This window comes from Anser brachyrhynchus (genome assembly GCF_964034855.1).
Source record: "Anser brachyrhynchus genome assembly, chromosome: 1".
NCBI lineage: Eukaryota > Metazoa > Chordata > Aves > Anseriformes > Anatidae > Anser > Anser brachyrhynchus.
Genome location: NC_137694.1, coordinates 7,773,877 through 7,785,655, shown reverse-complemented (window position 1 = coordinate 7,785,655; position 11,779 = coordinate 7,773,877). Strand labels below are relative to the sequence as shown.

General features: G+C 47.3%; 1 protein-coding gene across 4 annotated transcripts in view; it reads left to right on the top strand.

Annotated features, from left to right (window-relative positions):
- The first annotated feature begins 590 nt into the window (after nucleotides 1-590).
- FAM107B (family with sequence similarity 107 member B) overlaps nucleotides 591-11,779 on the top strand; it is a 60,161-nt gene continuing 48,972 nt past the window's right edge. The window contains exons 1-2 of one of the 4 annotated variants that reach the window (XM_080605951.1): nucleotides 591-758; nucleotides 8,510-8,604. Coding sequence is in view for 1 of the 4 variants with exons in the window: in XM_080605948.1 (XP_080462074.1) it covers nucleotides 1,328-1,358 (31 nt within the window). In the remaining 3 variants the exon portion in view is untranslated. Of the gene's footprint in view, nucleotides 759-804; nucleotides 1,359-8,509; nucleotides 8,605-11,779 lie in introns of those variants that run through there. The other 3 variants (XM_080605949.1, XM_080605950.1, XM_080605948.1) reach the window with 3 other exon arrangements.

The following is an 11,779-nucleotide window of genomic DNA, read 5'->3' as shown; positions in this document are numbered from 1 at the left end:
CGCATGCTATGTTACGTTCCAGATTCTGTCATGCCTGTATCGTTTATTACTTGCTATGAAACAGATTTCGAGGCACGTCTCACCATTTCAGACTAACTGCTGTGATTGCTCGGCCTTTCTTCTGCCAGTGAATTGTGCTTGCACGGGTCCATACACGGAGTGGGGACCTTAATTCGTATTTAGTGGGAATATCCACAGGGGACAAGGTTGAGTTTTAGGGGTTTGGGACAAGGAAGAGGGAGAAGAAATGAAGACAGGGAACTTGAAAAAACGCAGCTGGAGGCTCCTGAGGGAAGAAGTCACTCTTGCAGGTGAAGGAGACCACTGAGGGACCTCACCACCTTGGCACGTGCCCTAAAACCACCACGGCTGCTGCCCATGGCGGGCCCGGCCCCTCTCCCCCCTCAGCGCGGGGGGCCAGGGGCAGCCTCATGCCGGGGCGGGGGGCCACCCCCTTTTATCCCCTCACTCTTTCAGGCTTTCCCCCTCGTCTCCCCCTCGCCCCGAGGGAGCCCGACAACAAAGGCGGCTCCGTGCTCGGGGCCGGAGGAGCCGCCTGGGCGCTGACTCAGCGCCGGGTCCGCCCCCGGCCCGCCCCCGGCCCCGCCGCTCCCCTCAGGCGAGGCCGGGCCGGCTCCGAGCGGGCAGCTGCCGCCTTCCCTCCGGCTCTGTGTCCCTCCTCCTTCCCTCCGGGTGTCCTTCTCTCCTCCTGCCGGTGCTCTCTCCCCGGCAGCTCCGGGAGAGCAGCCCCCGCCGAGGTAGGTTTTTTTTTTGTGGCCGGGGATCTCCCGCACACAAAGGCGCTGCGATGGCGGGGCGGGACAGCCCGGGCGGCGGGGTGAAGGCGGGGATCGGGGGAGATCCCCCCCGCAGGGTGCACCCCGGTTCCCCGCAGGGTGCACTCCGATTTGCCTCAGGGTGCACCCCGTTTCTCCTCAGGGAGCACCCCGGATCCCTTCAGGGTGCACCCCACTTCCCCTCAGGGTGCACCCCGGATCCCCTCAGGGCACACCCCGAAGCTCCCCGGGTGCCTGAGGGGGCTGAGGGGACCCGGGGGGGACATCTCCCTCTGCCCGATTTCTCTCATTTTAGGATGGGAGACTTGAGGGGGTGAAATTTGAGGGTGCCCCGCTGTCCGGGCTGCTCTGGAGCATGGCTTTTGCCCGTGTTGGGTGGTTTTCCTCTCGCTTTTGGGGCTGGCGGAGGGGTTTTGCTCGGCGGAGTAACTTTTTATTCTCCCCTGGGTTGGTTGTGGTGGCCGAGTGTCCGTGTGCGGTGCTGGATGTGAAGAGATGGAAAAACAATCGCATCGCTTTGCGATGGCGGGATGGCTTCTTTTATCTCCTGCCCCGATAAAGGTGAGCTCAGAGCAGCGGCCGCAGCTGAACTTCGGCTGTGCAGAGTGGTCGTATCCCTACAAATACCCACTTTTTAGTAAAACTGCAAGCCTCAGAGGCTGGCTAACTCCCTCTGTGCTTCCACCTCTCTAACTGCGGCTCTGTCAAAAGTTTCCCTGAACTGCCTGGACGGTCCCAATGTCTCCATTTCCCTACATGTTGGATTGAAAGGCTTCACGACTGGTTAGCTTGACTGCACAGATAAGTGTTTTCGGAGAATTTGAGCATCCACACAGGCAAGGCATGCAACATAGAAGGTCTGTGTGACTTACGTACGTGTTTCCTCCTTCTGTTTAATTTTCTTTAATAGTTTAAGGAGTACTGGCGTATGGCAGTGCCTTGGTGTCGGAGCAGAGTCCGGTTCTGCAAGTTCAGGGCACGCTTGAGAAGGAGCCAGGAACACGTGAACTTTTGCTTTTCATTGAGAATCTGCACAGTCAGACAAAAATGCAACAAAATGAGGAAAAAAAAACTCGTTTGAATGAGCATAATGTGGTTGCTGTATGTGGATTGCGGTGGGGGTATTGTCGAGTAACTCCCTGGCAGCACTGTGGTACGTGGGTTTGTGCGCTAAATCCTGCCGCTCCAACTGGGATGTTTAACTTTCGTTGACTTGGCAGTGAATTAGGAGCGCGGAAGAACATTGTTAAAATGGAAATAATTACTTGTGGATCTTGTGGGCAATTGGAGAAGCAGTTAGTCTTTAATCTCCTCGTGATTTGAACAGGACACTGAGAATCTTCTTCCTGTATTGACGGTTGTTTTCCTAAGCAATAAATGGACAGACAATGTGTACTGCAAATATGATAGCTGCTTGCTTATTGTCAGTGATATTTGCTTAGTAACAATAAGCAATTGTTTGCTAGGCTTTATTAAAAACAACCACAGATACCCTATTTCTCCTAAAACAAAGCCATTATTGTCTTAAAGCAACTGTGGGCCAGTTTCATGGTCGGTGTAGTTCCACTCATGTCAGTGGAGTTTTGCCAGGGATGGTTTTGGCAGGTGAAGTGTCATTTGTGTTTTAAAGGTCTAAAATGCCCGAGAGTAATGTTGCTACTTTATATCCAGCACTGAAGTATTGTTAATTAAAATGTTATGCTCATGCTTCCTGAAGGTAAGGGGTAGAAGTGAGACAGTCTTCTAACCAGATCTTCTAAACACACTCCAACTTGCTTTCTCCTTTTTGCTCCATATCAGTTTGTGATCTTCCTTCTCTTTTCAGTCTTGAGATCTTTCAGGACTTCTCTTCAAAAGTCAGAAGTTTCTGTGGCTCAAGTTGAGCACTTAAAGGTTTGGGGATTAGCAGCGTTGAACTGTCCTATAATAACACCGCACAGCTAGGTCAGTGAAGAACTGCACGGCAGCTGCAGTTTGGAGACCTTTCGCTTCTCACACATGCACAGGCCTCTTCTTTGCAAGCTGATTTGTGCGTGGTTATGGTCAGTGCACTTGCTGAAGTAGCAGATTATTTGAGAGAGTCGTGTTAGTGTAACAGCCAGGCTTGAGATGGACTGAGAGAGCAGATCAGGGGGTGGTGTGAGGGGGAATTCACTGAACTTTTTACATAGTGCCTTGCTTGTGGTGTTGAGAAGCAGACCTGTTTTTGAGTAACGTCAAAACACCAGTCGTGTAACAGCATTAAAGAAAGAAAGATCATCTAAAGTGGGAGCAGAAGAAAATTGGTAAAGATATAAGCAAGCATTCTTGCTTATTAGCTGTGGGAAGAAGAGTGGAAATGTTTAACCAATAATTGGCCTTAACAGAACTTTGGCTTCATTACAGTTTTAAAAAAAGATTTTATTGAACAGAACTGTTACCTTTGTATGCAGTTGACAATATTAAATACATTTGGCCAACGGTGAGGCTGTTCTGGCACTGTGGTAGCTTTAAAGAGAGCGAGTCCATGCTCAGCTTTCCAGAATCTTTGATGGACCATTTTTATATCTGGCGTTTTTGCATGGTACAACTTTGGATCCATCTGTTTGCATCTCCGAAGTACCCAAAAAGAGCATGTCAGACACAATTCCCAGCTGATACTGCTCTGATGTTTTTGGAAAAAGCAAGCACCAAAAGAACAAGTTCCACACACAGTCTTAACTTTGGAGGGAAAAAAAACCACACAAACATTATGCTTAATGCTTCTTCAGCTTAGTGACTAGTCAAAAGTTTATTCGGGTTTGGCCAGACCTGGCAAGTTCTGAAGTATAGTTTGAAGCTTAATATGTTGCGAAGAGGCTGAAACTCTTTTAACTTATTTATTTATTTATTTATTTATTTACTTATTTAATTATTTTTATTTAAACTTACCCAAAGAGTGTGTAAGTCGAGGTTTTGATGTTTAATTCTAACACAAGGCAACATGAAGGTTAGGCTGTGGAAAGGTCACACAGCAACCTGAACACAGAGGTGCAAATTTGCTAAGAAAGCCAGAAATGAAGTCCTGCCCAGGTAATTTATCTTCCTTTTTCCACATCTTTAATGCTCTTGTCAGACTTATCTCTGTGAGTGCATTCTCTGGTTGAATTAATCCTCTCAAAGCCATGCTGAAACGGAAAGGTGTTGTGTCTTTGCACTGCGGGGAAGACTCCTTCCCTTTGCAGATGGAGAATAAAAGCGCCAAAAAAGTAACTGGCTTTTCTGTGATTGCACAGGAAATGTGCGGTGGTGCAAGAGCTTGAACTCGGGTCTTTTGAACCGCTGGCTGGTGCTGAAACGAAAGAGCTTCCTTCCGCCTGCACAGAGCACGTGGAGCGAAGAGAAGAGGCACGGTCCAAAGTGGCTGAGCAGAGGGTTATGAAAAGCAGCCCGGTAACCTGGCTGAGGCGCGGTTAGTGCTCGGCTGCTTCTTCAAGCATCAATGCGCCTGCTGGCCTTTGTTAGGCGATGGAAAACGGGAGGTTTTTGTAGTTGTGAGTCCTTAAGCTAAGACGTTCAGCACACACAGGGGAGGGAGAAGGATAATAACATTTTTTCTTCCCCTTTCTACACCTGCCTCCACCTAGTGGGTGCTGCTTTCACAGATACGTCTGTGGCTGGACCTCTGGGGAGGCCCTTCAGCTGCCGGTGAGCGAGTGCTGGCAGAAGGGAAGCACAGGCTCTGCAGAGCCGGGAGGGTGCTGATGGGACCATGGTGCCCCTCCGTGAGCCCCTTGGGGAGCAGATAATGTGCGAGTGCGGATCCCCAGCCCGAGAGAGGAGGCTCTGGGAGGATCTTCCTCAAGGGGTGGCCGCTCTTCCCCGCGTGCTGCTCTGCTCACCCTCCTGCTCTTCGCTTCAGGGACTCAGTGTGAAGGGCCACGCATGGCAGCGGGGAGCAGCACGGTCCTCCTGTGGCAGAAGTGCTACAAACAAGGAGCAATCTGTGAGAAATGAAGGCCGTGGTCAAACGGAGCCATCTCCTCCTCCTCCTGCAGGACCAGAAACCACAGGAGGGTGCCTGCTGCCTCTGTGCATGCTGGCGCTGGGGGGGAGCGCTGAAGTTTGAACTGGCGCTTGGTCGCGGTGCTGTTTGGTGACTGTGCCAGCTGCAAAGTCCCTTGTGGCCTTCAGTTTAATTTCAAAACATGTTTTGGGTCTACTTTCCGTGTTTGGGCCAACACCGGAATGTTTTGTGCAGTGAAGGCCAGGAAAATCCCAGGCGAGAGAGCAGCCTTTCCAAGTCTCCCTAATATTGTTAAATCACTTTTCAGCTCAGTAATTACTCTTTTAACCTGGGTCTAAAGCAGGGCTTGGTGCAGTTTGCATTCCGGTATAGATCTACTCCAGCTGAGCCAAAATTGAGCCTTTAGCAGGTCATCAGCCTGCTTGGATGGGACAGGGCTGCTAGCTTCATGGTGAGAGCTGGGAGTACAGATGCGATAGGGCTAAATAAAGCAAAGGTTATTTATTCTACAAACAAACCTCCTGGATTTGCTTGCGTTTTTAAAATCTCTCTGGCAGCACGGAACCAGAAGATTGCCTTTGGTGCAGATACACGCCCTTCAAAGAGCGATGCAGTAAGTTAGGAACAGCGGAACAAACTCCTTTCTTTCAGCCGAGATCGGTTTCTTTCTTTATTTTACGTTTATACTGAAACTTCAGGCAGCGTGCCTGCAGGATAAACTGTTAAACCCCTGGTCTGTCCTCTAGCAAATCTCAGCCTGACACATTTACAGCTGCATTAAGCATCCTACGGAGAACTGCCTTTAGGATGATCGAGCGTGGAACGTGCTCTTGCATGGACAACAACGATCTTACGTGGAGCCAGGAGTTGGACTCGGTGGTCCTCGTGGGTCTCTTCCAACTCAGGATATTCTGTGATGGGTCTTGGTTTTATCCTCCACGCAGGAATTAAAGTCACCTGTAAGGTAGAGAGCTAAAACCTACAAAAGCTTCTGAGGGAGAAAATGCCCTCGTGTTTGCCATGCCGTGGTCCTCTGCTTTGCAGCACAGTGTATTTTAGGGAGGGAAACCGAGTCCTGAAACTGCTTGTTATTGTGTGAAGGGAAGCTCATATTAAGTTACTTTTCTTACTTGAATACTGAGAGTTTTCTCCCATCCGTATCAGAAGGACGCTCAGTTCACCGTGCTTGTGCCAGCTGGTGCCAGCTGACTCGGGAGCCCAGCGGCATCTGCTCGGACGGGGAGCCCAGCACTGCCAGTCCAAGGTGTTCCTACAGGGCTGGCATTCAGTGGGTCTCCTGGTGGGCTGGCCAGAGGAGGAGGGTGATGGGAAACAACAGAATGATTCTTGTTGTTCCTTGCCTGCGCAGTGAATGGGCATTCATAAGGGCTCGTGGCTATGCACAGGCCTTTGTTCTAGAGCTAATGATGAAATGGAGTTCACAGCTCTGAGCGTTTCAGACGGTGTGACGAGAAGTGGGTCAAGACCGTTCGTGTGTGCATAAATGCTCTCCTGATGTAGGCCAGGGGCTGTGCCGGGTGCTGCTGAGCAGGCTAAAAAGGTTTCAGAGAGGCTGGAGTTTGCGCTCTCAGGTGGGTGAGGTGCAGGGTGCTTAGGGATGGGGATCGGAATGGACGGCCTTGAGTCGCTTTGCGTGTTAATACGACACAGAAGACAAACTTTGTTGTTTGGTACCTCTGGAAAGCAAGGGGTTTAGCTGGAGCCGAAGGAAACTTTCTTCGTAGGGGCAGGACGAGTTGCTGAGCAGCCCGTTACACACGTGCAGCGCTCCGCTCTTTCAAATGAAAAGCGCCTCCGCTACCTCAGTTTCCTTATAGGTTTCACCAGGGAAAAAGATGACCTGCTGGGCATCCCGGAGTGCTGCCGGCGCGTCCTTCAGATTTCCTGCGGTAGCTGAGCTCCTCGCTGCCTTTCACGGAAGAGCGGATGAGGCTTCCCCTTCCTGGGCTCCCCCGGAGATGCACAGCTTGGTGCTTGGCTGTCGGCAGAGGAAGAAAGCCAGTTTTCACCTGAAGCTGCTGAGACACCGGGTGGTTACTTTTGGAGATGACATGTAGGAGTTTGATTGGGTTCTTATAGTCTCTGCATTATATTATGATTTTTTTTTTTCATCCTAGAGCTTTCCCAGGTGACATGTCCTTGAAGATTAGCTATGTCGTGTAATGAGAGCTGTAATACGTGGTGTAATGTGAGCTGTAGCACGTGGGGTTTTACTTGCACTATGTCTCGGACATCACCGCTGCTCCCGGAAAGTATTCTTGCAAAAAACTGTAGTGAAGTTTGGGTCTCTTCAACGAATGGAGGAAAGGGTGGGCAAATGGTCATGATGGTTTCGTTTTTTTGGGAGGCTGGGAGGCGGTGATTTTTGGCGCTTCTAAAAGTAAACCAACTCTCTCCCCCCGCCTTTCCAAGCCTCAGAAGTACTTCTGCGCAACGCAGAGAGCAAACCGGAGCGCCGTGCATTGTACCTCCAGGTGTGCCTTTTGTCAAAGTAAGCTGCACGAGGACGCGCTGACCAGAAACGCCCAGGCACGGGGAGTTTTGTTTATTCTGGAGAGAAGCCCTGGCAGTGCCTGGGGCTGCCCTTACAGTTCTGTTACCGCAGCTGCGGAGCCCTCCAAAGACAGCCTAGGCATGCCCATGGCTCTTCATTTACCCACGACACCTCTCAAGTTCAAGGAGACTGAACAAGTCATAAACTTCTTCCATAAAATACAAACATATTCTTTTTTTTTTCTTTTTCCCCAGGAAATAACTTAAAAAGCTAGCTTTAGGATTTAAGAAATGTTATGTCCCTGAAAAGCAGAAAGGATTCATCTCTTGGGCTGGTGCCATATTACGCCGAAAAGATGCACAAAACCGGCCCTGAGGTTCCAGCAACGAGAAAGCCAGCCTTGAAGCTTGTCATGAGGACTGTAGTTGTGGATGTCCATGCTAGTCATTTCCTTTTAGTTTAAGGGGCTGAAACACGTTACAGATGTCCTTCTATCAAAGCATTCTCTCTTTCGAGAAAAATCAAATCCAAGTTCGTGAGCCTGTTGTGTTTCCTCTTTGGTTAGTGACTGAGTGAAAAGAGGGAGTTTTATGTGGCTGTTTTATGTGCTGCGTTCTTTTCCTAATCATGCTGAAGTGCCATACCTTCAAAGTTCCCTTTAAATCCACGTATTTACTGCATGTTCAGTGACTTTGATATATATTTTTTTTAATCTAGTAAGCAAAATAAATCTCCTTGCTCAAGGACGCGAGGAAAAATTACTACCTCAAGTTAGCAAATAAATGTGCCGGCTATTGTTTTGTTTCCCAGGGGCCCGAGGGCCTTTCCTGCCTAGCACCGTCCTGCCACTTCCAGAGACTCTCTCTGCCCTGGGGAATTTACGATTGAAATAGGGAGGAGAGAGTGAGCGAATGGTGATTGGAAATGCAAAACAGTGATGTGTGGCATTTTTTGTGATGCTAACATTGTGTTTTTGCAAACCTGGAGTAAAAATACTTGCTTTTGCGATCAGTTTTGCGCTGAATGCAGCTGCTTTGCTGGACAGCCAGATCGTTACGGAAACGTCAAATTTTAGATAGATCTTTTATGTATCTACATAAAAGTGATTTTTCACTCATGCTCCTTGCGTTACAAGAATAACTTTCACTCTGTGAGCTGCCTTACAGGAATCCGTATACTTTCCAGCCACTTAAGATCTTATTTTCTCTGTAGAAGTACCAAAAAGACATCTCTCCAACCTGCTGTCTGCATCCAGGGAACTCACAGGATTAACAGATCCAAGATCCAACGTGCGCCTTTAGTTAAAGGTAATCCATTTGCCAGCATCAGCCAAAAGCTGTTGCAAGGACATATAAGTGCCTATACACCTGTACAGGAGCACAGGCAGATAAAAGAAGCCCACTTTTCTAAGAAAATAGGACTTCAAGAACCCCAGAGCAGTACTTTTCACTGGAAAACTTCTGCAGTGGATGTCACTTTTATTGCGAAATGTTCTAGCAGACCCCCCAAAGAAGAAGGGTCAGTTCTAGGGGCAGAGTCAGAGATTAGTGTGGTAAGTGAGGCTGGGATAGCTTCTTAAAGGACCTAGGTGAAGAACTTGAGAAGAGAGGAAAGTATTTAAATCCTGGGAGACTTCTTGGATGCTCTTTAAATCCTGGGAGACTTCTTGGATGCTCTAACAGTGGTATACGTAGCTAACTTTTCCTGTCCAGAGTGTAATTCAGGTGTCTGCCTGGTCTCTTCTTAATCCACTGCCACGGTTTCCTACAGCCAAGTAGTTCTTCACTTCCTTTCTTCAAAACTATCGCGCTGCTGCTGGCATGGCACAGCATGACTGCAGGCAGCATCAGCCACAGAAACTTCTGTTTCTTCCCATTTCTGTGGTGCTGGGCCTGTGGGCAGCTCTTTGGGATGCCCTCAGCTCTCCACCCAGAAGGATGCCTAAGTTTTAGAATACTGTGCTAATTAAGCTCTTAGTGTCTCCCACGTGAAATTCTTCATTACCGAAGCATCCCAGGACCAGCTTTCAATGAAACTGCTTTTACCTCCCTCAGAATTATGCAAGAAAAAAAGAGTCAAGCTGCTGAAGCTGTTTTTCTTTTCTGTGTTTCTCTATATAAGAGTAAGACTTTGTTTATGTGCTTAATTCCTCTGACTTCCATCGTCTGGTAGCATGAGGGGGAGGGCTGCGTTTGTAAGGAGCTGTTCTGTGCGCTGCAAGGCAAGGGTTTAGTCATGAACTTCGGGGTAGAGGAGCACGTGCTTCTGAAGAGCCTGTTACTGCCAGTATCGACTGAAAACCAGTTAATGGCGAGTCCCATGGAATGGGACACAGATTGCTCTGATAAAACGGTGCTCTGTTAAATAACTGCTCTGAGGGGTCGTTCCAACGCCTCCCTCCCGTTTGTAACAGTGGATCTTAATATCTTTATTGCTAGTAACAGAAAGACTGGTAGAATTAAATATTAAAGTTTGAGTCAGTGGTGAGTTCATTTAATATATATTTTTTTAACCTTTAATGGTGCAGAAGCCTCGAGTGATTCCCTGCTCAGATCTGATAGTCCACCAGACTTAAGATTCATCTTTATTTTATCTACAGAATCACACTTCATTCGAAGGTATTTTTTCTTTCTAATGGGAAGTTGATTAATTGACTGCTAAAACAGCTACAGATGAAGTTAATTTACTACCCAAGATGTTTAGAGTGCCATGAAGTTGAGCTGGATTTAGAAAGCACCACATTACACATACTGGTCAACAAAACACCGAATATCAGAGAAAGCTCAGTACTGTAAAAGCAATGAAAGAAGGAGCGCCTACTCCCATTCCTACTGGGCATTTTCCTTCAGGAAGGGGACTGGAAAAATGCTTTTTTTTTAATACAGCCATTCGGATTATAAAGATTTATATAATTGGTGTATCATTTCTCTTCTTAAAAACTTCTCAGAGTTAAGATGCCTCAAACTCACCTTGGAGTACCATGGTTTGCAAAATGGGCGGCTTAGAGATGTGTTGTAAGATACGGTTTCCTTCCAAAAGAAGAGGAGGTGAAAGCTCAACAAGCCATTCACAGAAAATTATTCTGATTTTGTGTAGTGTAACTAAACGAGGTAATCCCCGCTTAGAATTTTATAGAATCGTTGTGTCCTTGAGAAACAAACTGTGTCAGGGCAAACAAATTGTTCCAATATGTATTTGAATAGATAAATATTTATTGTTGTCCTGTTTTTTTTGTTTGTTTTTTGTTGTTTTTTTTTTTAACTGATGAGGAAACAAAGACTGAATCGTCTTGCCTCCAGCGATAACTAATTAGTGCAAGGCTAGAATTTTAACTCAGGACTTTGAAGCAAGAGGAAAACAAACAGGATGAGATGCTGCAAACAGAAACGTAACAAACGGATAATATAAACACGTTAAACTTTGTATTTCAGGCAGAAACTCACTACCCTGAGATAGAAATCCTCTTCCCATGGAGGCCTTCAGGCAAGTAGGCAGCCTAAAAAGCTGCTGCCTCGCGAAAACAGGGTCTGGTTAGGCCGCGGTCATTTCCGTACGTGCCAGTTCTGTGCCTCTTACGTTACCCTGATTAAGCTCGTGGCTTCTGAGAAGATTCCTTAAGACAAATGGGAATTCAAATCAAATTTCCAAATAATTGAAGTTCAAATAAGGAGCACCAGGCAAATAGCGCTTCATTTTGCAAAGCTGCAGCAGAATCATGCCGGAGATTTTCTTTACTCATCTCCCAGATAGATAATTTGTGTGAGTCAGTCACCCGAAGCGGCTGTGCTAAATGTGGAAACGTAGCTGAGTCAAAGGCAAGTGATTGGCATTGTTTTATGGGATGCCACCAGCTACAGATGCATTAAATGGCAATTTTTCCTCTGTCCCGGCCAAATGTTAAATTTCATTAGGATTTGGACTGCGCATAGGATAAACATTGTGGTTTTTTGGGGGTTTTGATAAGTCCTTTGGATCACAAGGGCCGTGACCTTAATGTGTTGTTTTTTATTTGTTTGTTTGCTTGTTTTTAATGCAAAAGAAGATTCATCTCAGCACAGTGCTCACTTGCTGGAGGGGTGGTAGCACTCCTGCAGTCACTGCGCGTGTCAGTATCTGCGTTGTGTGAGAGCAGTGTGGTCCTGTAACAGGGTTTGGGATTTTTTCCCCCTTTTCTAAAGAAGCATTTGGAAGGCCCGTGGTTCATGCCAGTGCCTAGTGTTTGCATCACTGATGGAAACGAAGAGATGGGGAGTTTTTCGTGGTGTTTCTGTGCAGTAATTAGGGACTTTCTAACGAGCATTTCTTGTTTCTAAACGTAGTCATTAAGAAACAAAGCAAACTTTTTGTAGTTTTCTGGACAGTTAAATGTTTTCTGTGCTGGATGCTGTCTGAACCAGCTCCCTTTGCCTTAACTGCCTTGTTTGCTCCGGTGCTTGTGGCTCATTTGAACGGGAACTCATCAGCACTTGGCTAATTTGAAAA